The sequence below is a fragment of the Anabrus simplex genome, chromosome 3 (assembly GCF_040414725.1).
Source record: "Anabrus simplex isolate iqAnaSimp1 chromosome 3, ASM4041472v1, whole genome shotgun sequence".
Lineage (NCBI taxonomy): Eukaryota > Metazoa > Arthropoda > Insecta > Orthoptera > Tettigoniidae > Anabrus > Anabrus simplex.
The window spans coordinates 308994514-309019876 of NC_090267.1; the positions used below are offsets into that span (position 1 = coordinate 308994514).

Sequence of the window (25363 nt, forward strand, 5' to 3'; positions counted from 1 at the left end):
TCTTACAACATGCTCTTGTAGACAATATATACGACCTTCTCATCGAGTGCATAAATATAGATTAATAGGTTACGCCCCTTTGACACTCGAGAGCACGCCACGTAAAGCTGGCCGTGACTGTAGCACTGGTTCTCTAGATAATGACTCAAAATGTAAGGTGAATTATAAAGTGTTATACCTTTCTGCGTTCAGTCTGCAAGCCTCTGTGAATTTACTAACCACCGCCACAATAGTCTATTTGTAAGTAGTTCTGTGACCTCGTTTAGTTCTAAGACACTTTAAATCGTTTGAAACTGAGTCTAACCATCGTCATTTTGGCGTTTCTCTACTTCTCTTACCCTCCATATCAGAGTTCATTATTCTCCTAGGTAACCTCCATTCGCCTCAAATGACCCTAGCACCGAAGCCGGTTTATGCGTACAGCTTTATCCATCGAGTTCATTACTAAGTTAGCCTTTATCATTCCGAGTACCTTCCTGCCATTGTTCCCACCTGTTTGTACCAGCAATCATTCTCGCTACTTTCATGTCCGTTACGTCTAACTTATGATAAATATCAATCCTAAACTTACACAGTATTAAAGATAGGAACACGGAATGTACCTAAATAAGACGATGACGATGATAATGAAAATGGCTGAATAAATAAACTACAGTCCACAGTAGTTCACAAATATGGATAAGCACGCTTAGCACTCTCAACGATACAACCGTAAAATCTAAACCCTTTCCGTAGAAAGGCACGTTCATTCTTCAGCTGGCCTGCTGACAAACGAACAACTTACCCGCGAATGTAATAAGAAATTCAAAGTTATTTATTCAACCAGATGTAATTGTTTCGTTTGTACATTCGTTTAGTAAGAAGCAAATTAAAATATTCAGCAACAATTTGGAATTCATTTTACAAAGATCACATTCAACTGATTGAAATTATACAAAATAATTTATACAAAATTGTATACACTCTGTCCATATGACATTTCGACTCAATTAAATACGGAAGATTTTAACTTTATTTAATTAAAAACAGAATATCAATAATATCAATTTAAACTTTGAGAATTTTTTTTTACCGGTACAACTGATTAATCAGAATTGTTTGGTCTCGTCATTTTTGATGTTCAACGTGTAGGGTAACGCTAGCAAACATTATTTTACGTGCTTAACTCTAGAAGTACAGAAAATGAATTTTTCCGCTTGTAAAAGTTTGTTCATGTTACTATTCAATCAGTGTTAATATGGATTTATTTGTTAACCTTGACAAATTCCACATGTACATTTGTAAATTATAAGGAAAAGATTCCACCTTGCTGGATATTTGAAAGCTCATTAAAATCAATCAATCAATCAATCAATCAATCAATCAATCAATCAATCAATCAATCAATCAATCAATCAATCAATCAATCAATCAATCAATCAATCAATCAATCAATCAATCAATCAATCAATCAATCAATCAATCAATCAATCAATCAATCAATCAATCAATCAATCAATCAATCAATCAATCAATCAATCAATCAATCAATCAATCAATCAATCAATCAATCAATCAATCAATCAATCAATCAATCAATCAATCAATCAATCAATCAATCAATCAATCAATCAATCAATCAATCAATCAATCAATCAATCAATCAATCAATCAATCAATCAATCAATCAATCAATCAATCAATCAATCAATCACCTTATATATCGCCTAAGGGTTATGGCCTCCTGCAATGCAGGGATAGTGCTCAATTTAACTCATCAGGTGAGCAGCTCCTGAAGAGCATTGTTATATATGTAGTTTCCTAGTTTGTTTCGAAAGCTCATTATGTACTCTTATTTATTTTTAAAATGTTCCTTTTCTCTCCTTATTTCTTTCTTTAATTTTAGTTTTAGTTAATTTAATTAAGATAACAGAGTTAACCGTGTTGTGTAAAAACGTATATTTTGTTCATTTAAAAAATCTTTTGTTATTTATATTGTATCTAGGAGGTACTTTAATGGGCACTTAGCCAGTGTACTTTCATATTCATATGAAATAAATACATAAAAATAAAGAGAGGAAATGCAGAATCGCAAGTGCTGAGAAGATTCTGTACTTCTACTGCCCAAGAAGTCTACAATGTTCTATCGCAGTGTCCTCCAGCCAGTGATTTTATTTGAAATTTCCACCGCTGAACTGATCTCTAACACGAAAAGTGAATTTTAAAATTGTTCTTTAAAACATTTCATTATGTATTTTTCCAAGTAGTCTAATACGAACATTGATCCTTTTCCATATCAAAGAGTACTCGCATAATATTTACATGGTAATTGTAGTGAAGAACAGTTTGTAATAATGAATCAGCTTCATAATAGCATATTTTACTCTCCGATGATATGTACAATATCTAACCCACCAGCGAAAATCAGTTAATGAACTCCAGGTCCTACATTTATTGTACGAATTGGTCTGTAAAATATTTTGCGGCTTATTCGTGTTGATATACACATTATGTAAAAGAACCGTTGAAATATCGAATGGAGTTTAAGAGTTATACTGTCTCAAACGTTTTGAGATCCTATAAAATGACTCCACTTTTGGGTGTAAAGACCGTCCTCTTCAGTAAACTATTTAAGGTGGCTACTTCACATTTTTATACATTTTTTTTTGCAAGTTGCTTTACGTCGCACCGACACAGATAGGTCTTATGGCGACGATTGGACAGGGAAGGGATAGGAGTAGGAAGGAAGCGGACGTGGCCTCAATTAAGCTACAACCCCAGCATTTGTCTGGTGTGAAAATCGGAAACCGTGGAATACCATCTTCAGGGCTGCCGACAGTGGGGCTCGAACCCACTATCTTCCGAATACTGGATACTGGCCGCACTTAAGCGATTGCAGCTATCGAGCTCGGTATTTTTATAAATAATTACCGTAACAGCCTAAAGATGAAAGTATCGTACGGTCGTTCTATTTTGGGATGTTCTTTTCTAAAATTCGCATTTAAATAATAAAAACTAACACCTTATTTAGGAATGCTTGAACAATCTTTGGAAATAGCTACAGACTAAGAATTATCGCTGGCTGGCGTCTTATCTTTGAGATTAGAGTCACCGTCCGAACCGGAAAGTGAGCGTCGTGAAAAATTTACATGGTAATTGTTGTGAAGAACAGTTTGTAATAATGAATCAGCTTCATAATACAATGTTTTACTCTCCGATGATATGCACAATATCTAACCCACGGGCGAAAATCAGTTAGTGGGGAGTACTGATTACGTCAGCAGACGCCCTCCTGCTGACAGTCACTATTGATTTGTAAAGTATTAATTACAATGTAAGACACACCCCCTTCTAGATCGCTACAAATAGACTTAAATTTCTCAGCATTTACGGAAATACACACTCCATTGGATAAGTATTTAGAAAAAAGTAGTAGCCATTATACCTGCTGTAGTTTAGAGAACAAAAGTGGGGTACTTTTATAGTTTCTCAAAATGTTTAAACAATTATTGCTCATAAAATCCATCCGATATTTGAACGGTTCTGTTTCATAAGTTGTATATCAACACGAATAAGCCAAAAATATTTGCAGTCCAATTCATATCAAAAATGTAGGACCAGGAGTTCATTAACTGATTTTCGCTGGTGGTCTTAAACGTTGGCTAGATACTGTATTCATCAATGCAAACGCACATTGTTTGTCAGTTATTTTTAACATTCAACTTCACATAGCTCTCTTCAATGAAAATGTGATTTTCTCCTGGACCCTTCGACTGTAGACTGGGTTTGAATCGCGCAATTATGTATTTCTAGCCCTTGCATGGTAGATGTTTAAACACTGAAGGCCATGGAGTTACACGAGTATGGACACGTTAATAATCTCTTGGTGATGAGTTCTTATACAAAAACCTCAGGTAAATGAACTCCCGTCATTATTTTCTTACAGCATAACTTTAGGTCAGTCTCGGTGTTGTACAACCCTGAGCTCGAAAGCAACCTGCTCAAGTTGCTGATGTAATAATACTATCGATACACAGATTGTGTGCCAAGCTGTCAGCAGAGGAGTAGATCCGGTTTTGATGAGTCTTTCTTGAGAAGAATCAGGCCTTGTAGCGGAGGCAGGTGAGAACATAAATCTGTCTGGGCTACCCCTCTTTATTTGTTACGTCTGATAAAGGCATGGATATAAGAGATCCAGCACTTGTGGTGCCTTTCTTCCCTTAAAACTATTCGTAAAATAATAATAATAATAATAATAATAATAATAATAATAATAATAATAATAATAATAATAATAATAATAATAATAATAATAATAATAATAATAATAATCTTCTTCCACCGCTTTTCCCACACCTGTAAGATTGCGGGTGCGAACTGCATGAATGTCAAGTTTCTATATATTCTTAATGATAGGAAATTACCCACTAAGGAGTATCCGGATCAAAGAGGAGTCATGTAAAATGACTATAGTGACCCCTCAAAGTGCTAATACAGTGATAGCAGGCAACTGTTGGTTGGTTTCTGTTGAAGTCATATTTCCCAATGTTTTTAGCCTAGAATTCTGAATCATTCGCACTTCTGGTCGATTAGAACGTTAATTATGACGCTCAATTGCATTAATTCAGAAGTTAGAAAAACACGAAATGCAAGAAACACATAGGTTGTAGGAAAAAGGCCGTCCAATGATCACTGGTAGTGATAAAAGGGAAATGGGGATATGAACCAACCCTGTAATTCGCAGTTTTCATCCAGAGTCAACTGCGGAAAAGCAAGGAAATAGGCCTATAGTTTTGCCACCATAAGTTACCATGTGGGAGTTCGGCTCGTTGACTGAATGATCAACGTTAAGGTTTTCGGTTCAGAGGGTCCCTTCGCCGTCAGTTGTTTGTTCCGGCTCCATTCTCGACCGTATAACTCCATATGGGTGAAGGCGGTAGAATGACACCCATGGGATACCCTGCCTATCGTAATAGGCGACTAAAAGTGCGAACCGTGGTTTAACGAGCATGGTCCCACTAGCTGAGTCTGGCATTGCTTCAATTTACTTGTGCCGGGCTCCTCAATTTCATCTTTTCTATCCGACCTCCCTTGGTCAAATCTTGTTCTTTTCCAACCCCGACGGTTGAGACCTAGCGAGTCTTTCATTTTCATGCCCTTCATGGCCCTTTACTTTCTTTTGCCGATACCTTCATTTTTCGGAGTGTCGGACCTATTCCATTTTACTTCTGATTAGTGTTAATGGAGGTTGGTTGCCCAATTGTACTTCCTCTTAAACAATAACCACGACCACCATCCATGCATCTCGACCACGTAGTACCGATTATCTAAAACTCAACCAGTAACTACAACAATCTGCCAGTAGTGAACGAGTGCTCGGGCACCAAAGTTGCCAAGCTTTCGATGCGATATATATCGATTACTAGAGTGAAACGGTTACTGAAATGTGACAATTACAATTTTATTCTCAGAAGTAAATAAACATATATTTTGTGAAAAGTAACGATTACGAGTAAAAAATGTTGTTTGAGTCATCAGTCCATTGACTGGTTTGATGCAGCTCTCCATGCCACCCTATCCTGTGCTAACCTTTTCATTTCTACGTAACTATTGCATCCTAAATCTGCTCTAATCTGCTTGTCATACTCATACCTTGGTCTACCTCTACCGTTCTTACCACCTACACTTCCTTCAAAAACCAACTGAACAAGTCCTGGGTGTCTTAAGATGTGTCCTATCATTCTATATCTTCTTCTCGTCAAATTTAGCCAAATAGATCTTCTCTCACCAATTCGATTCAGCATTTCTTCATTCGTGATTCGATCTATCCATCTCACCTTCAGCATTCTTCTGTAACACCACATTTCAAAAGCTTCTATTCTCTTTCTTTCTGAGCTAGTTATCGTCCATGTTTCACTTCCATACAATGCCACGCTCCACACGAAGGTCTTCAAAAACATCTTTCTAATTCCTATATCAATGTCTGAAGTGAGCAAATTTCTTTTCTTAAGAAAGCTCTTCCTTGCTTGTGCTAGTCTGCATTTTATGTCCTCCTTACTTCTGCCATCGTTAGTTATTTTACTACCTAAGTAACAATATTCATCTACTTCCTTTAAGACTTCATTTCCTAATCTAATCTTTCCTACATCACCTGCCTTCGTTCGACTGCACTCCATTACTTTTGTTTTGGACTTATTTATTTTCATCTTGTACTCCTTACCCAAGACTTCGTCCATACCATTCAGCAACTTCTCGAGATCTTCTGCAGTCTCAGATAAAACAGCAATATCATCGGCAAATCTCAAGGTTTTGATTTCCTCTCCTTGGACTGTGATTCCCTTTCCAAATTTCTTTTTGATTTCCTTTACTGCCTGTTCTATGTAAACAATGAAAAGGAGAGGGGACAAACTGCAGCCTTGCCTTACTCCTTTCTGGATTGCTGCTTCTTTTTCAAAGCCCTCGATTCTTATCACTGCAGACTGATTTTTATACAGATTGTAGATAATTCTTCGTTCTCGGTATCTGATCCCTATCTGGCAAGTAATCATTACAAGTAATTCAGTTACTTTTAATTACTGCTGAACTCTCCCAGTATTGTTACTCCGGAACACACTAATGTGAGTGTGAATGAATGAATACAATAAAACTCGTAGTATGCTATAAAGGGCGAAGATATTTCACAAGGGAGAACTCTTTACGATTGGGCTCATATGGTGAGATATTCCACGTGAGCTGACTGTTTCTGTCTTTCTTGCCGGGCAGAATGGCTCAGACGGTTAAGGAGCTGGCCTTCTGACCCCACCTCGGTAGACTCAATCCTGGCTCTGTCCGGTGGTATTTGAAGGTGCTCAAAAACGTCAGCCTCGTGTTGGTAGAGTTACTGGCACATAAAAACTCCTAAGGAACTAAATTTCGGCACCTCGGCGTCTCCAAAAACCGTAAAAGTAGTTATTAGGACGTAAAGCAAATAACATTATTATTATTATTATTATTATTATTATTATTATTATTATTATTATTATTATTATTATTATTATTATTTATGTCACATGTATTAGTCTTCCATCCTTGAATCCATTAACCTAGTACTAAAGTAGAGAGTTCATATTTCACACACAGAAAGTATTTGAGAATATTTCCCCTTAGGGATGAAACAGGATTTAAAGCCTGGAAAGAAAAGTATTCATTCCTCCGAAGCCCTTCCCCAAAAATCATTTGACATACGAAGGCGACGTTTCACATGCTAGTTGCTTTTCTTTTTTGGTATCCCAGATGTGAAATACTTCGAAACATTCTACCCCTGAGAGGTATAAGTGTGGGTTAGCTCCGAAAAGAAAAATATTTATTCCTCCAAGATCATTTGCTCTACAAAGTTGAAATTTTGCATGAGGATTGATTGCTCTTTCATGTCCTAAATGTAAAATATGAAATAATTTCATTTCAAGCCGTAAGGGATTTACCCTGAAAACAAAATTCCTCTGAAATCGTTTGACTTACGAAGTTGAAATTTTCATGATGATCGGTTTTGTGTCCTGAATATTAAATAAGATAAGGCTTGTCAAAAATTCGCACATCAGGGGTTTAACCCTTAAATTGGCAGAGAAAAAGAATGTTGTGCACAAATAATTTTATACTTTTTACTGTATATATATAGATGTTAATGAATGTGCGGAAAATATTTAAAACATTTTTTGAATTCTTTAAACCCACTTATTTGTATATGCCATTTTTGGCACAATGCTAAGTAGTAGAGAATATAACCACTGTTTTGTGTGTGCCAAAAATGGCACATTGCTAATTATTAGAGAATGTAAGGTAGAAGGACAATCAATAAGTTTTAGTCAATCGTATACTATATTTAAGAACTGTCATCGTAGTAGAATTGATTTTATTAAACATTGTAATACTTTACGTAATCAAAAACAAAAAACATAAACCCAAAACAAGGCATGTGCCAAATTTTGCCTAAAAAGCAATGTATACAGTACTAATGTACATTTCATTTGTTTTTAGTCTGGAATTTCATATTCACTGTTTCATCTTTTTCACAACTTACTGTTTCACTGTTAATTTAACTATTTATTGTGAAATCCTACGAAGCAATTACTGTTTTCCTTTAAACATAATCTTACATCGCACTTACTGCACTGGATTACTGATTTTCCTTTCACACAATATCTACACCTCCCTCTCACTGTATAAACTGGGAAGTGTGCAACAAAGTCATGACGGACATCTTCTGATGGTCTTGGAACTGATGGCTCCTTTATTATCTTCTCTGGGAGGTTCATTTTTTAAATATTTCTTCCATTTTTTGTTGTTCTGTACGTTTTAGAAGACACCGATATATTTCGTATCGCAACTCTTTCAGTTTCATCTTGTTTTTGAGACCTTTCAGGCGTAGTTCTTTCCTCTGTAACAACCAGGCATTATTGAGGCAGATATCTATCATCTGTGTAGAAATCTGAAGATACCAACCTTTTGTTTTGAGCCAAATTCTATAGGGGGCAACTAGTATGCCTGCAATGTCAGCACTACCATATGGGGTTTATATTCTTTCACAACATTTGGGCAATCTACTTCAACTCTTTGTTTCAGTTCTTTTGAGTATCTCTTCACTTTACTGACAGGGTAAGCATCAGCAAAAGAGCTTATGATAGTCAGAGGCTTATTGTCTTGCCATCGAACAATATTAACTTTTTCCTCTTCTGAAACAATCTGGGTGATGGGTCCTCTCCTCTTTTCGTTTAGCTCTTTCTTATCAAGAAAGTCGTAACGTTGTATTCTGTAGCTGGCTATTACTCCAAGGCTGAAAATCCCAAATTCATTTCTCAGGCAATGAATCAAATCTACCAAGGTAAAATAATTATCGAAGTACACAATTGATAAAGGACTATCGACAATAGATTTACATAGTGCTATCACAACTTTTCCTCCAAGACTAAATTAAAACTCCTTTTCACTAAAAGTGTACCCAAGGAATGTATTCGCTTTAAAACAGGACTTGGAAAAAATTGCGTCTTTGTCAGGAATTAACTTACTTTTCAGTTTAACTGGCCAATTTTTCCGTACGTTTTAGACTTGAGTGAAACCCATGGAGAAACATTTGACCGATCTTACAGTGATCAAAATGACATAGATGAACCTCGGCCCTCGGCTGCAGTCAAACGGAAAACAAGAATTTTAAACTTACCAAAAACAATGTTACTTTTTCCAATCTATCACGTAACAATCATAAATTCAGCTCTGTTTCAGTAGTACGTTCAACATTGGCATTGATAGTTAAAACATGTAAATTATTTGGTTAGATATATTTCCTTATATACGCACCACATATCTATCAGCTACTTAAATAATTTCTTAGAGGATATGGTATTATGGTAATTTATGTTAGCACTATTTCTTACACCAGCCTCGGCGAAAATGTGATGATGCTCGAGTCACTGTGTGCCTAAGTATGCAATGTTAGTAGCACGTATTGTGGGGAGAGTGCAAGAATCCCGAAACAGCCTGACCACCAGGAGCACGTCAAACAAAAATGGCAACAAAGTCGACTGCCAGCCAGGGAAGGGATGGGGTTTGGAGGTGTTAAAAAGCAAGAGAAATGCATAGCGAGTCAAAATGTAATTGCAAGGAAGGTGTTGCCCTGTAAATGACCCGCCTTACGCCATCAGGATAAGGAATGAAAAGATTCGTAGATATATTGATAGATAATCGCGAGTCACATTTTCTTCACGCCTACCTTACACGGTTAATAAATTATTTTAAAATTTCAAATTAACATATGCAGGGTCTCTCATATAACTAAAACCATCCAAGCGGTGCTTTTACTCTCCGATCCGCAAACTGCAGTGTTGGAGGCGAGCGCATAGTTCTGAACTCGCAAGCAGTGTGCACATGTTCGACCTCGCAAGCATCAGTTGTGAGTCTGAATTTCAGCTGTTAACATGGTGAGACAGTTATCATCGCAACTCCGTATTTTCGTATGTGAACGTTATTTTAAGTACAGGTCGCCTCTCTGGGTACGCGATGCATTTGTTCAGCAATTTCCTGGTGAAATGCCACCTTCATGAGCACAGATTCACGTAATTGTAAATAAATTTGTAACCACTGGAACAGTGCTCAATAAAAACATGCGCGCACACGAACAGTTTCACAGAAGATTCCCTTCTTACAATCTCGGAAGTGTTTGCAGGCAGAGTGATCAGTGCTGGTCTATTTCTGCCTCATTCTCCAGATCCAACAGTGTGTGATTTTTACTTGTGGAGTAAACTGAAAGAAAACATGTATCGAACAAATCCTCACACATTGGAGGAACTGAACGAATTACGAACATTACGAATGAAATCAGAAATATTACAGTGGCAGAATTCACTCGGTTACCAGATACAATGCCTGTGTAACCTACGATATAAGATAATATTTCATATAAGATTGTATACACGCTTGAAGCGGGGCAGCTGTGCGCGACCTAAGTTCGGCTGAGGCAACTGCTGTAGCGCAGAGTACAAACACCGTGCGTTCGGTCTTACTTTATATGAGATACACTGTAAACTGCATCTCAAGCCATCTTAGTCTTTTCCCTCCATTCTGGAGATCGTGATCACCGGCGAAGCTCCGTCTCTTGCGGTCCTCGGCCAGATGGGCTGTACTAAAGAGGTTCATCCCCATTTGTGTGTGTGTATGTTCAGTCCAGTCCACAGCCCTAAGGCTGGTTGGATCCTCAACAACTCTGTCATCAGCTGTCATAGGTGGCTTAGCCATCACTGAAGAGGCGTACTAGAGAAATGAGGCGTGAGGTAGATTCCCGTTGCATTCCACACCGAGCCATATCAGTCTGCCAATCCCCCTGAAATGCATGCATCAACCGACCCTATGAGCAACATTTTCACACCATTCATAGCAGGGACTGGCTGCATAAGAAATGGCATTACTAGCATAGCTCATACCTCAGTCACTTTCACATTGTCAAAGCCAAGGAAAAGACTGAGACAGGTCACTGAAAGTAACAAAATTACTCTAGCCTATACCAGAAGACATAGTGCACTGTAAACACTAGGTCCCGCCAGGAAAAGCATTTTTATTATTGACTAGCGAATGTACCCGTGCTTCGCTACGGTATTCTACATTGTATTCGAATATCGAAGTACATAGTGTACATGCAGTAAATAAGATTGTTTTAAAATTGCATGTCTCTTAGCGTTATCCGAGAAAGAGCATGGGGAGGTCCCCGTACGTTGTTTCCAATGTAAAGTGTTTGTTACGGATTTGTGATATAACGGCAGGCTCACTTGCCTACTGCCATTCACAATCGAGTTGGAAAGTTTACATTATAATTGCAGGACCCATTGCCTACTACGCGGACAGAATCGATTTGGGGAGTTTTCGTTAAAAAGGCAGCCCCCCCCCTTTCCTACTTCCAGACAGATTACAGTTGAGGAGTTTCTATTATAATGGTAGGCAATTACCCTACTATCACTCGAAATTGAGTTGTGCAGTTACCATTTTTAATGCCAGGCCCATTTTCGTACTGCCAGCCAGCTTACTGCCAGTCACACCAAGTTGGTGAGTTTCCATCAAAATAGCAGTCCACTATGCCTAATGCCAGTCACATTTTAGAAGAGGACATTTCTTTACAATGGCGGGCACCCTTGCCTACTGCCAAACACAATCGGGTAGGGGAGTTTTAAACAAAACTGCATGCTCACTTGCCTTCTGCAAGTCAAATCGAGAAGGGAACTATTCATTACAATTGTAGGCCTTCCTCACTAATGACAGTTACACAGGAGTTGGAGAAGGAACCCTTTCCTACTGCCAGTCAAAGTCGGTGTGGGGAGTACTGATTACAATATCAGACCCACCCTTTCTCGATTGCTAAAAATCGACATCAGTGAATATATATAGATAGACATACGAAAGTATATGCGTGTTTACAATATTGAAGACCTTCATTTACAGATTAACTGCCACTAAACGTACGTCATATCGACAAAGGATTATACCATAAGACAGGCCGGATTTAGTGGCCTAAATGGCTGGTCCTATGATATGTCATCTATTCTTGGGTGAGATTGAGTTAGAAACGTGGAACAGGGTAAAGGTTTTGTAAGATTATCTCACATTACATTACTTTTCGGATAATTATGTGACAGCTGCATACATAGCATTTGGCTCACATATGCCTACTGGGTGGGCCAATTTTCGTGAAGAGTATGATGATTCTGTATTTCATATAAGTAATTGAAAGTATGAATTATGCATGTGAAAATTCCAAATTGACTTAACATCGATTAATAGCGAAAAATCAAACGTAAAAGGGATACAGATACGGCAAGAAGTCATAAGACCAAGGTTGTAGATCATTCCAAATTGAACGGAGATTGTGCAATCCGTTATGTGATAGGAATTTCCCAAGGTCTGCACCATCATTAAAATTGCCTGCATATTTCGATATTCTTCAGGGATAAAAAGTGAAAAATTTAATGATCTAGGATGTTTTCCCTTCGTTACAGGCTAAAACGTATAATTTTGTCAAATTTCAATTATCTTCTTTTTCGTCTGGCAGATTATGCCGCAATCTGGATTTTGGGCGAGGCGGGTAAAAATTAGGACTTTCAGGAAACTAAACCAAAAATTATGGAGATGGTCATTATTACCCCTTAAACATAAAGCTGTACGAAAATTTCGGCAAAATTTATATAGATAAGGAATCTGCTCCATGTAAAACACCTTTTGGGCTATGTCCGCTGGACTTAACCTGCAAAAGTGACCATTCATGATATCTCCCTTATTAATCCTGCTGACGAAAAAATGCACATGAAAAGAAAGGTTTAGAGGTGGAATTCCATCACGTTTCGTCGATTTACAGTCAGGTTGGTCTTGTTCTGTATATATTGTGGAAGAGTAAAATCACCATTTCGGTTCCCTATAAACCGCCAGTACATTCCGGAACATGAAATGTTATTTACGTTTAAAACCTACCTTTGGACAGGTGGATGCTAAATATGAATTTTGGTTCGAATGTCTTCAGTAGTTTGCGCACCCGCTCGTGAGTCAAGTCCTATGGGAATTGTACAGAAAAACGGTCCGTTGATGATATCTCCCTCATTAATCCTCGTATCGAAATGATGCACATGAGAAAAAAGGTTTAGAAATTAATATCTACCAAGGTAGGTAGATTTCCATTAAGTTTGGTTGTGTATATTTTGTGGAAGTGCAAAATCACTGTTTCGGTTTCGTATAAACCCCCAGTCAGTTCAGGGATTTAGAAACAATATTTGCCCTAAAACCTATCAAGGATAGGTGTATTCTAAATATGAGTCTTGGTGGAAATACATCCAGTAGTTTGTAGCACTCGCGTACATATGGCGTAATTAAGGAAGAAAATAATACAGTTAAGAAAGTTGAAACTAATAGAAAATGGATTATAACTGAGGACCGCCGGATAACGACAAATATGTAAATGCCAAGTTAATGTATTGGAAAATCAAATGCCCCTCAATAAATTATGCTAGTGTGAGTTATGGATATAATAAAGCGGTAACAGAGGAGAAATTTAGGTCCAGTGATTCTTAGGTAAACAAATAATAAGAAGATGACTAATGGTGTTATTACTTAATCTATTCGAGGGCGGTTATAACATCCAACGATATTCCGCCAATATCCCGCAGATAGGCCGATTGACGCCTCTTTTGCCTTCTACCCAAGGAACAACCATGAATTTAAAAGCATGATGAGGAAAATCGCAATACGTTACTTCCCTGCTGGCATGCAGTCAGAGACGTTGCCATGGTAACCTGTAGGTTCGTTGTCGGTCTGTCGGTCACTCAATGCAGAGCATGATACCAGCAGAAAATTGTAAATTTCTCCGTCATGTGAAGAGCAAGGTAAATTATGAACATAACGAAAATTGTTTATAATGAAGAGACGTTTTACGTACGGTAAACGAAGTTTACAGAAAATCAATAGTATAAGAGGAAATGGAGGAAAACCATTCTGGTTTTCCTATAAACCCCCCATCTATTCAATGATTTTAAAATGATATGCATATCGAAACCTTCCCCAGGATGAGTGTACTCTAAATGTGAAGTTTGGTTGAGATCTATCCAGCCGTTTCGAAGTGATGGTGGAAAAACCATTCTGGTTTTCCTATAAACCCACGGTCTTTTCAAAGATTTTAAAATAATATGCATATCGAAACCTTCCCCGGGATGAGTATACTCTAAATATGAAGTTTGGTTGAGATGTATCCAGCTGTTTCGACGTGATGGTGGAAAAACCATTCAGGTTTTCCTATAAACCCCCCGTCTATTCAAATATTTTAAAATGATATGCATATCGAAACCTTCCCCGGGATGAGTATACTCTAAATATGAAGTTTGGTTGTGATCTATCCAGCCGTTTCGACGAGATGGTGGAAAAACCATTCTGGTTTTCCTATAAACCCCCGGAGTATTCAAAGATTTTAAAATGACATGCATACCAGAACCTTCCCCGGGATGAGTGTACTCTAAATATGAAATTTGGTTGAGATCTATCCAGCCGTTTCGACGTGATGGTGGACCAGACAAACAGACAAACAGACAGACAAACAGACAAACAGACAAACAGACAAACAAACAGACACGAAACGTAAAAACCACCGATTCGATCTTGAGTTGACCTAAAACGGATAAATATCTGAAAAATTGGCAAAACAAAAGAAATTACAGACAGCGGACCCCCTACAATTTTATTTATATAGATAATGTTGGACCAGTAACTCGCCCACTAACTTTCTTCCCGGGAACACGTTCAAAGCTGAGGTGTCTTTCTCACAACGCATAGTGTGTCAAAATAATTGTAAAGCTCTTTGTTTACACATGAGGTTGAGAGTCATGGAGTCATTGGTGCGAAATGGAGTCCTGGGCATGCCAAAAATTCTTCACTAGCACCACATTTCAAAAGAATCGATTTTATTAAGGTCCGTAACGCAAAGAGGAATACTGTAAAAACTAGACAGTACACCACTCTTATCCTCAGTGATTATCGTTATCAAAAGTAAGGCAAATACGGCTTTAAATTTTCGGCCATGGCAGTTCTCTTAATATCAGGCCTACAGCTGCCTGCATTGTACAGAAAAAGACTGAACCAAAGCATAACATTTCTGAGACAATTTCCAATTTCTTGAAGCTTAATTTATTGGCTCTATGAACAATTAATTATTTTTGTCTGATTTATGTTAATCTGCTGTCACATTTGAGAACCCACACGTTTCATTCTAGTAATAAACTAAGTCATTTCCATCTCATCTGTAGTTGCAACTACACTCAACTCTCGATTAACCGGGATAATGTAGGGTTAAGGCTTCCCGGATAAGTAAACTCGCGGTTAACGCGCAAAAAGTTAAAAATAGAACAGGTGTTTGGCTGCATTAAATATATTAATAGAACAGGTGTACTGAAAATACAGTTAAAATGATAATAAATGTTACTACTGTATTGTTTTTTTATTAACTTAACCAATACGTTGCAGTAAAAGTAGCACTCAGCACAATTAATAGACGGATAAATAAACAACACTTTTCGTTGAAAAAATCTAAAATTACTGTTTCTGAAAATAATCAGTTATGGTTTTATGGTTTTGTGCCGTGACTTTTAGTGTTTTTGATATCGCGGTTAAGCCGCAACGCGATTGATCCAATTACGGTAAATCGAGATTTGAGTATATTAGGCTAAATATAGTGAGGATGAATTTGATACTGATGAAAAACTAGGATGGTTAATATGACACATCTACTTTAATAGTGAACACTCCTACGATGCTATCAATCTCCCCAGGAGAGACAGCGCTCCTGAAGCAATATTGTCCTTCACTTGTCGACTGTCTAGAGGTAACTAAACTGAAGAGGATGTGCTTTTGTTGTCAATAAATCTTGTTAATTCTAGTATAGTACTCACAGAAAAAGAAAACAAAGGATTTATTCTTGACCACTTAATGTATCTCATTGGCAATTGTTGGACGATTATAGGAAATTGTATCAGTTTCTTGGCTCTTGATATCAAGAGTACGGTTTTCATTAAAAAAACCTTCACAGAAAATATGGACTCAATTGCAAGGAGGAAACTCGACTTCAATTAAATATACACAATAGTGATTTTTAAACCTTGCCTATTGCCTTCTCCTTGTTCTTCTTTTTCTCTGCCTTCATTGAACATTTAAACTTTTTCTTCGAAATTCCTTCCAGTGAGAGCAATATTGTAACGTACACCATGTTACATCCCCTCGATTTAATGGAAAGCAAGCTGCAGTTAATTATTATTTATATGTATTATCTTATCGTAAGTAGTTATTTTTGTATATATAAAATAATTGCGCAGATGGATACATATTTATTTGCATCGATAGCAGTGATCGAATAGAAATAAAATACAACGAAAATGTGTACAACACACCAATTTTTAACAGTAATATTTTCAACAACATTCAATTTTGGGCCAGATACGTAGATGATACTATAGTTATAATGGATGAGAGCTTAGTCGACGCTACCACCACTATTTCAAACTTAAACACACTTGATCCATATATCAGATTCACTCTAGAATCAGAAACTGAACATAAAATCAATTTTTTAGACTTAACAATCTTATGACACCATAATTCCCTTAGCTAAAATATTTTTGAAAACCTACACAAACCATGAACACCATTCATCCACAAGTCCAAAAACGTTCTACATACTGCTTTTTTTCTATTTGTTTTACGTCGCACCGACACAGATAGGTCTTATGGCGACGATTGGACAGGAAAGGTCTAGGAATGGGAAGGAAGCGGCCGTGACCTTAATTAAGGTAAGCCCCAGCATTTGCCTGGTGTGAAAATTGGAAACTACGGAAAACCATCTTCAGGGCTGCCGACAGTGGGGTTCGAACCCACTATCTCCTGGATGCGAGCTCCCAGCTGCGTGCTCCTAACCGCATGGCCAATTCTGCATACTACAGCAGGGTTCATCGTGCATTCAATATCCCAATGTTTAAAAAGATCTTATACATGAATTAAATTCCATCAGAAACATAGCCAAGGCCAACGGATATAATAAACATTTCATTGAAGGAATAATAAATAAAGTCAGACATCGACTTTCCACTACCCTCACTGAAGAAGAAAAACTAACAAAACCTTATTTTCCACTTTCACTTTTAATAATACACAGATACAACAGATTTCTAACATTTTCAAAAACATAATATAAAAATAATTTTAAAACAGGCAAAAATAATGCGTTAATTCAACACAACACAAGATCAGATAATAATAATAATAATAATAATAATAATAATAATAATAATAATAATAATAAATAATTCTATAGATCAGGTGTTTTTATGCGTAGATGAGCAGCTGCCCGCCCACCTATATCAGTCAAACAGGTGGAAACTTTGGCACGACGTAGTTAGAACATGGAAAATCATGTAAATATAATACATTTTCAGCTATAGGAAAACATATGATGGACTCAAACCATAAATTCACGAATATTGATCAAGATCTAAAAATCTTAAAAATGGTTAATACGGGTTTTCTGCTCAATATCTTTGAAAATTGTTTCATCCACCTGGATCAATTCGCCGACCCTGTGGTGTAGGGGTAGCGTACCTGGCGTTTGGTCCAGAGGGACACAAGTTCGATTCCCGGCCAGGTCAGGGATTTTTACCTGGACTTGAGGGCTGGTTCGAGGTCCACTCAGCCTACGTGATTAGAATTGAGGAGCTATCTGACGATGAGATAGCGGCCCCGATCTAGAAAACCAAGAATAACGGCCGAGAGGATTCGTCGTGCTGGCCACACGACACCTCGGAATCTGCAGGCTTTAGGGCTGAGCAGCGGTCGCTTGATAGGCCAAGGCTCTTCGAGGGCTGTAGTGCCATAGGGTTTTGTTTGATTTGGATCAATGGTTTAATATCAGTTTCAATCTGAAGAGATATCAGATAAACCAAACCCTTTATTTAATTTATTAATTCCTATTTTCAATAAAAAGAAAGTACTCTAAACCCCCGTTTTCATTTTTCTCCAAATTCCCCCCAGCGATCACCCACCATTCTACATCCCTCAGCCCCACCTTAAGACTACACTATACCTCCCTTTTCTTCCTCCTCCCTTCTACAACTCAGCTCTAGTCTATTTCTTTGCTTTTGATCTTTCACATTTTTCAATGATCCATATTAAAAACAAATGAATATCTCAACAATTTCCCATCAACATAATTCTGTTCAGACTTGTTTAACTTGAATTGAATTCAGGAAGATTCTTCAAGTGCTAGTATTTTAAGTGTTTAACCTGGTCTTTTGTGAAGTGCATTCTTCAAACTGGAAGAAAACTTTGAGAACTTAAACAAGACGTGTGATCGTGATGAGTGTTTATCATTCAACTCTGAACTTGTCTTAAACCGAATATCAACAACACACGCTTGTTTCATAAATTTGAACATTTATCTATTATAATTCACGTCTTACCTTTAATGATTTTGACTGATGATGGTCTCTAGCAAGACCGAAACCAGTTTCAATTATACGTAACATTTTTTAGGTTACTATACATGGTATTAAATAGGTAGAAACTTTTAGCTCTTGTTTTACATCAGCCTACACTTCCCTCAAAAATTAGCCGAACACGTCCTGGGTGTCTTCAGATATGTCTTGTTACTCTAGTATTCCCTCCATATTTTGCCAAATCTTTCTCCTCTTACCAATTCGATTCAATATCTCTTCAGTCATGATTCAATGTAACCGACCTCAAATTTAGCATTCTTCTGTAATAAAACATTTTAAAAGCTTCTATTCTCATCTTTCTTAGCTATTTATCTTCCATGTTTCACTTCCATACAATGCAACGTTCCAGGTTAAGAAAGAAAGTAATAATACTACAGCCGGGATGAGGAGTTCTGACAGCTAAGGCTTTGGCTTTCTGGGCCCAAGTTGGCAGGTTTTATCCTGGCTCCGTCCAATGGTGTTTGAAGGTGCTCAAATTGTTAGCCCGTTTCGATAGATTTATTGGCACGCTAAAAAATCCTGCGGGACAAATATCCGGCACCTCGGCATTCCTTAAAACTTTGAGAGCATTAGGGGGACTAAAAAAATAATAGAATGGCCTTAATGACTTGATGTTGATATTTTGATGCGAAACCGTTTAGGCTACCTAATGGTCAGTTTCTACTTTTCCAGTTGGCGGAGAAATTGGAACTCTATTGGGTGATCCAATGATGAGTTTAATGCATCATCGCCGATCATTTAAATGGCAACATTGTACAACACGGAGAGACAAATGAACTTTCCCCACCCTTCAGAAATTCGACTATCGTTGTCAGGATTGAACCCGCGATATTTCGCTCCGTGGATCGTCACTGGCCAAAACAATGATTTAAATACCAAATAATTGTTTTCGGAAGTGTTTCTTATCTTAATACGAACACATGTCTATCGCAATGTGATGAAGTTGTCAGATCCGGTAGGACCTCTTGACATATTGTTTTTAACGTTCAGAATTAAAAAGAAACAGACGAATTAAATTTGAGAGAAATATAAGATCAAGCCTTTCATACAATATGATAAACTCTCGAGAAGGACTGATCTATGCGTCCTTTAATAGACTATTACGTGCATCTGATTTATAGCAATGTCGGGTTGAGTGGCTCAGACGGTTGAGGCGCTGGCCTTCTGACCCTAACTTGGCAGGTTCCATCCTGGCTCACTCCGGTGGTATTTGAAGATGCTCTAATACGTCAGCCTCGTGTCGGTGGATTTACTGGCACGTAAAAGAACTCCTGCGCGACAAAATTCCAGCACCTCGGCGTCTCCGAAAACCGTGGAAAGTAGTTAGTGAGGCGTAAAAATAATAACATTTTGATTAATAGCAAACGGGACAACGAAACATCCTTTTAAATCATACTGCACTTTCAATGAAAAACATGTACATCTATTAATCTAATATTGATTTACTTACCGGCAATATGTCATCGGACATCATGTTCAAGTCTGCCCTCTTTCCGAACCTGTAAGAGACGAAACAAGTAGGTCAATCTTTGATCCATACTTGATAATATACAGTCATAGTTATCTGTTGTAAATTAAAGACTGTGGTGTACCACAGAACGAATATAATTTATATGAAAATAGCTACAGTTTATTCCTTTCATTAATACATAACAACATAAAATTCACAACAATTTTTGCTCTACCTAAATCAAAAGCGAATGCATCTAGTGTAGCAAATCACGCAGGTCGATCATATTGGTAGGCCTGTTGTAACATCAGTTCTTGAGGAACGGTTACACATTTTGGTTGTGGCAAACGGTTTACTACACCGAAGGAGTTAGGCGGAGTGAACTTCAGAGATCTGTGTAATAACTATATTTCTTCATTCGCTGTTCATGGTGTAAGCTACAAGATTGTTCTAATCGTTTCATGAACTCCGATGATGAGCATATTGTGAAATGTAACTCGTACCTTTAATATATCATCTTCCTATTCAGGTGGGGGGGATGCTTTACCCAAATGTAAACTTTCCTTGGTTCTCTTATGGACAAGGTTTTTCCATTAACAGCTAATATTGTGAGGCTAACTAGGCGTTGTATGCCGCTTTCAGCTATATCAACAGCATTGTGCTTTCCAGATCACGAACGGGTTCGTCGTTAGTGTGAGCATGTGGAATCAATGTTTGACACACCTTCCGAAGTACACTCAGTTTTGGTTACCAATGCAAAATGGGGACTATTATTATCACAGGAAAATTCGTTGGCTTTATACACATGTTCCTTATAATAATAATAATAATGGCGTGTGGCCTCCGGAGAGGCCTGGTACGGGTCTTTCTCTTGTAGACGGTGAAGATGAGGGCCCTACCTAGGATGATTTCTAATGCTGAATACCCCACACATACCCAGCCTCCGAGCTATTGGAATTGACCAATTAAGGTTAAAATCCCAAACCTGGCCGGGAATCGAACCCGTGTCCCTCTGGACCAAAGGCCAGCAAGCTAACTATTTAGCCATGGAGTCTGACATGTTCTTGATGAATCCTGGAATATCACCTGTTTAAAAATGCATATTCCTACCGTGCATAATGCTTGGCCTTGTTCCCTAACGTGATTCGATGACTTATTATTTTATTCACCTTCTGTGCTGCAAAACGTTCTTCAGTAACATCAAAGCGCACGCCGCTAACTAGCTTCTTACCGTTACATTTGGTTATGTTGTTGTATGTTGAGTATTCAGCCCGAAGCTCGGTTTCCTCAACAGCCCCACCATTAGCTGTCATAGATGGCCTAATGAGGTATTTTCCCGTTGCTTTCCTCACCGAGCCAGAAGTTGCTATTACATATCAGTATGTCAATCTCACTGAAATGGATGGATCAACCGACCCTATAAGTGGCATTTTCACACCACTCATAACAGGGACTGGCTGCCTAAGGATTGGAATTACTAGCATTGCTCATACCTCAGTCACCTTCATATCGTCAATGTCAAGGATGAGACTGAGGCATGCACTGGGTTTATCATACGTATTATTATTGTTACTATTTTGTTACTATTTTCATGCTGGAAGGTCTCCATATTAGATACTAGTAGTTTATTTTGTACATACAGTTGGGAAACACACAGCTATTTCCAGACTTGGAGAAGTTAAAGTGGATCATACGGAGAATCCCAGTCTTGGACATGGATATCATGAAGTCAGCGGACTCAAAAGTAATAGCTTCGGGTCTGTTCGGGAACAGCTGCTTGGGTACCATGGAGCGGTAACTCTCTCACTCATCATTGGACAGACACGTCTAAACGAGCTTGGACATATCGAGACGGAGTGGCGAAAGAGGAAGACTACAAATACGTCGGAAGGACGTGGTCCAGCAACACTTTACTTAGGAAGAATTTACTTTCGGAACTACTTACTGATACTAATACAGCTCTTGTACTAGTGTTATTCTAATACATATACTTGGTCTTCTATGTCTCATGGCAACATTCGGTAATCTACGGTCTGGTTTCAAGGCATAGAACAACAGCGTGTGTTGGTGCAAACGAAAGTGACTCTAAAACCAAGTGTTAGTTTCAGTGCTTAAAAAGGTAGGCCTACAGTATGAAAATTGTATACCATGACTTGATGGTGAGAACTGGCAATTTGTATTGGTACAAACAGACAGCGAAGGTCAATATATATACATATGCATTGTAACTATTGGTCATCGGGCTCACTAAAAATGGTAATGCAGTCTTCGCTGTTGTTTTTCACTGCTTTTGTTCTAGGATTATTCAATGTACTGTATATAGGGGGTCTTCCAGCAGTTGTTAATGTTTTGAGTTTGAAGTGTGTATTTTGTGTATTGATGAAGTGCTCATGTACAGACGCAAGTCAGAATATAGGTAGTTATTTTAGAATCAGTGGAGACGTTATTGGAGGACCTAGGTGCAGTTCCTACCTGTTTAATCGCTTTCAGAGGGCTAGGCGAGGCCGTAGCAGATGTACTAGTACGCAGCTTTATGCACACGTCCTGGGAGGGAGAATTATCATGCTCTATAAAAATTCGAGGGATCCATGTTGGTGAACTCTGGCGCCCAAATTACGGATATTACAATTAAGAATTCCATTTATTTTATTTTCATTATATACAATTATTTTAAGAATTATTCAGTTAACGCCCAAGCATGAGGCACTATTTTTATTTTATTTTATTTTATATTACAAATGTTGCCCAGCAGTAGGGCATATTTTATATTCAATTTTACAAATGGTGCCCATGGTGGGGTATATTTTATATTTAAGACTGCAAACTGTTATTCAGCATTCTCCAAGATACTCGGAACACTGAACAAGTGTGCTGGGGGTTACCTAACCTTGGTAATGAAGGTGTGCTCCGTTCACAGGGAATGTCGCGGGTTCTATTTCTAATCACTTATTCAGGAAGTAGAAATATTTAGAAAATAGATTTCCACTAATGGCATTCGGGTTCACTCATATTACAGCTGAAATGAATATCAGATTAAGGTCTATGGGCACAGAATTAAGTACTTTACCCATTTAGCGCCTAGGTTACGAATAAAGCCTTTCTGGCTTTTAGGGAGATTAGTGCAAAAATATTAGAATTATGTACCAGATTAATCTCTGGGTGCAACTGAAGTCTGGAAGTGGGCTAACAACTCTACTCCATTTAGTGGCGAGGTTACGAATAATGGAAGCCTTTACCTTCTACTCCTTCAAAGTCTTTTATGGCCTAAACGAAGATGAAAGTGCTTTTCGCAGTCAATAAATTCACAATCGTTCGTCGGCGATCTGGACTGGAAAACGAAAACTACGGTAAACCAGAGTAGCCGAGTGTGAAATTCGTGTCCCGAGTCTAGACTTTCACAATGTGAGTCTTACGTCTGCTATGTCTGTCGCAGGTCATAGTATACTATACAATACAATGGGAATGAGATTAGGAATTCTTTGGGGATATCACAGCCCTTTTTATATTCAGTATGCCCCTGATGCAAGCTTTTATAAAGCATGTTCTGCGTTGTACGGCCGGGCTGATTGAAGGAGAGATGACTTTATTTCCCAGGCGTGCGTCATACTGCCTTAAGCGTACAAGAGAATACTCAATACTGCAGATGACGGAACCTATATTGAAATACTTAATATTGTATACTAACAGGAAGGCAACAACAATAAGAATTCGTTTACGAACATTTTATAAGAGACCTCAGGCTAGTATTACGTTGCAAGTGTTAAGAAGGAAACAGTATATAACAAACATTCCTAATTAGAGCGTTCGCCTGCTCGCCATATGTACGTCCAGTATGATGAGAGAATGTTCCTCCGTACTCCGTCGAACGTCTTTAAAGACATGTGGTGGCTATAATGTTTTAATTATGGTGTAACCTATCATAGTGTATGTAGTAATGCTCCTTGGTCTGGCTCCATGGCTAAATGGTTAGCGTGCTGGCCTTTGATCACAGGGGTTCCGGCTTCGATTCCCGGTAGGGTCTGGAATTTCAACCATCATTGGTTAATTCCGCACAGGGGCTGAGTGTATATGTCGTCTTCATCATCATTTCATCCTCGTCACAACCAGCAGGTCGCGTACGGGTGTCAAATCAAAAGACTTGCACCTGGCGAGCTGAACATGTCCTCGGACATTCCCTGCACTAAAAGCCGAACGCCACTTCATTTTTTACTGCTCCTCGTCAGCGGCTACAGTTCTCTGTCAGCCGGGTCACTTGTTCCACGTTGGTGTTGGGCAGGGTTTCTACGGGGTCAGTCCAATGGGTTGGCGGTCTGCCACGTCTTCGCTTTGCGTTAGACTTCCCGTGGACCACCAACTTCTTTTTTTTTTTTTTTTTGCTAGGGGCTTTACGTCGCACCGACACAGATAGGTCTTATGGCGACGATGGGATAGGAAAGGCCTAGGAGTTGGAAGGAAGCGGCCGTGGCCTTAATTAAGGTACAGCCCCAGCATTTGCCTGGTGTGAAAATGGGAAACCACGGAAAACCATTTTCAGGGCTGCCGATAGTGGGATTCGAACCTACTATCTCCCGGATGCAAGCTCACAGCCGCGCGCCTCTACGCGCACCACCAACTTCTCATGTGGGCTCTGCCTAAATAATGTAAGGATGGTCTTGTGTAACAGGGTACATAATCTTTGTTGCGGTCGGATTTCCGCGCGGATGGTTATATTAGTTCTGTGTGTTCCTCCCATACATGGACTCAGAAAATCTGCGCTCTCCCATCTGAGCCAATAAGCCTGGCTATTTTAAGACATTGTGGAGTCATACTTTCGTAATGTTTGTCTCAGTGCTGAACCTTTCGATGTGTATATATACTGGAGTAGAGTATAAAACCGCCGCTAAGATACATTCCACGGAAGGACTAGAAAGTCGAAACTGATCTGTTCCGTCCCAAGCTGAGGAGACTTTCTTAGGATATCGGCAGCGTGACCTTCCCCCTACCTTATTTCAAACCTCGAGGCATGTATTCCTGTCGTAGCCCTCAACAATAAAACTACCATACCACCAAGCATATGACCGGGCTGCACCTTAATTAAAACCACGCACTGGTTTGACGCTAAACCGTTAGCAAAGAATAATTTGTGAGATCTGGAGAGGCGAACATAGAACCGCAGCAAGTTTATTCTCCTCTGTTATCTTCCTAACTGAATCCCTCCATCCTATGCTTGTTCTCTTATGAACCCGACGGTAATACAGGTAGATTTGCGAGATATTCAGGAGGATTTCTCCTTTTTAGCCGATACGTTCATTATTCGAAGAATCAAGTCTCTTTCTCTTTTCCTCCGATAAGTTTTAGGAGGGAATGATAATCCGAATGTCTAGCCTCTTAACCACAACTGTCATCACGTCACTCCCAGTTGCTC

General features: G+C 38.5%; 1 protein-coding gene across 1 annotated transcript in view; it reads right to left on the reverse strand.

The window, feature by feature from the left end:
- The window catches only part of NPF (neuropeptide F), a 418072-nt gene that overhangs the window by 9073 nt on the left and 383636 nt on the right, over positions 1-25363 (reverse strand). Inside the window, exon 4 of the mRNA XM_067144403.2 lies at positions 19960-20008. Within this exon, the coding sequence (XP_067000504.2) occupies positions 19960-20008 (49 nt within the window). The remainder of the gene's footprint in view (positions 1-19959; positions 20009-25363) is intronic.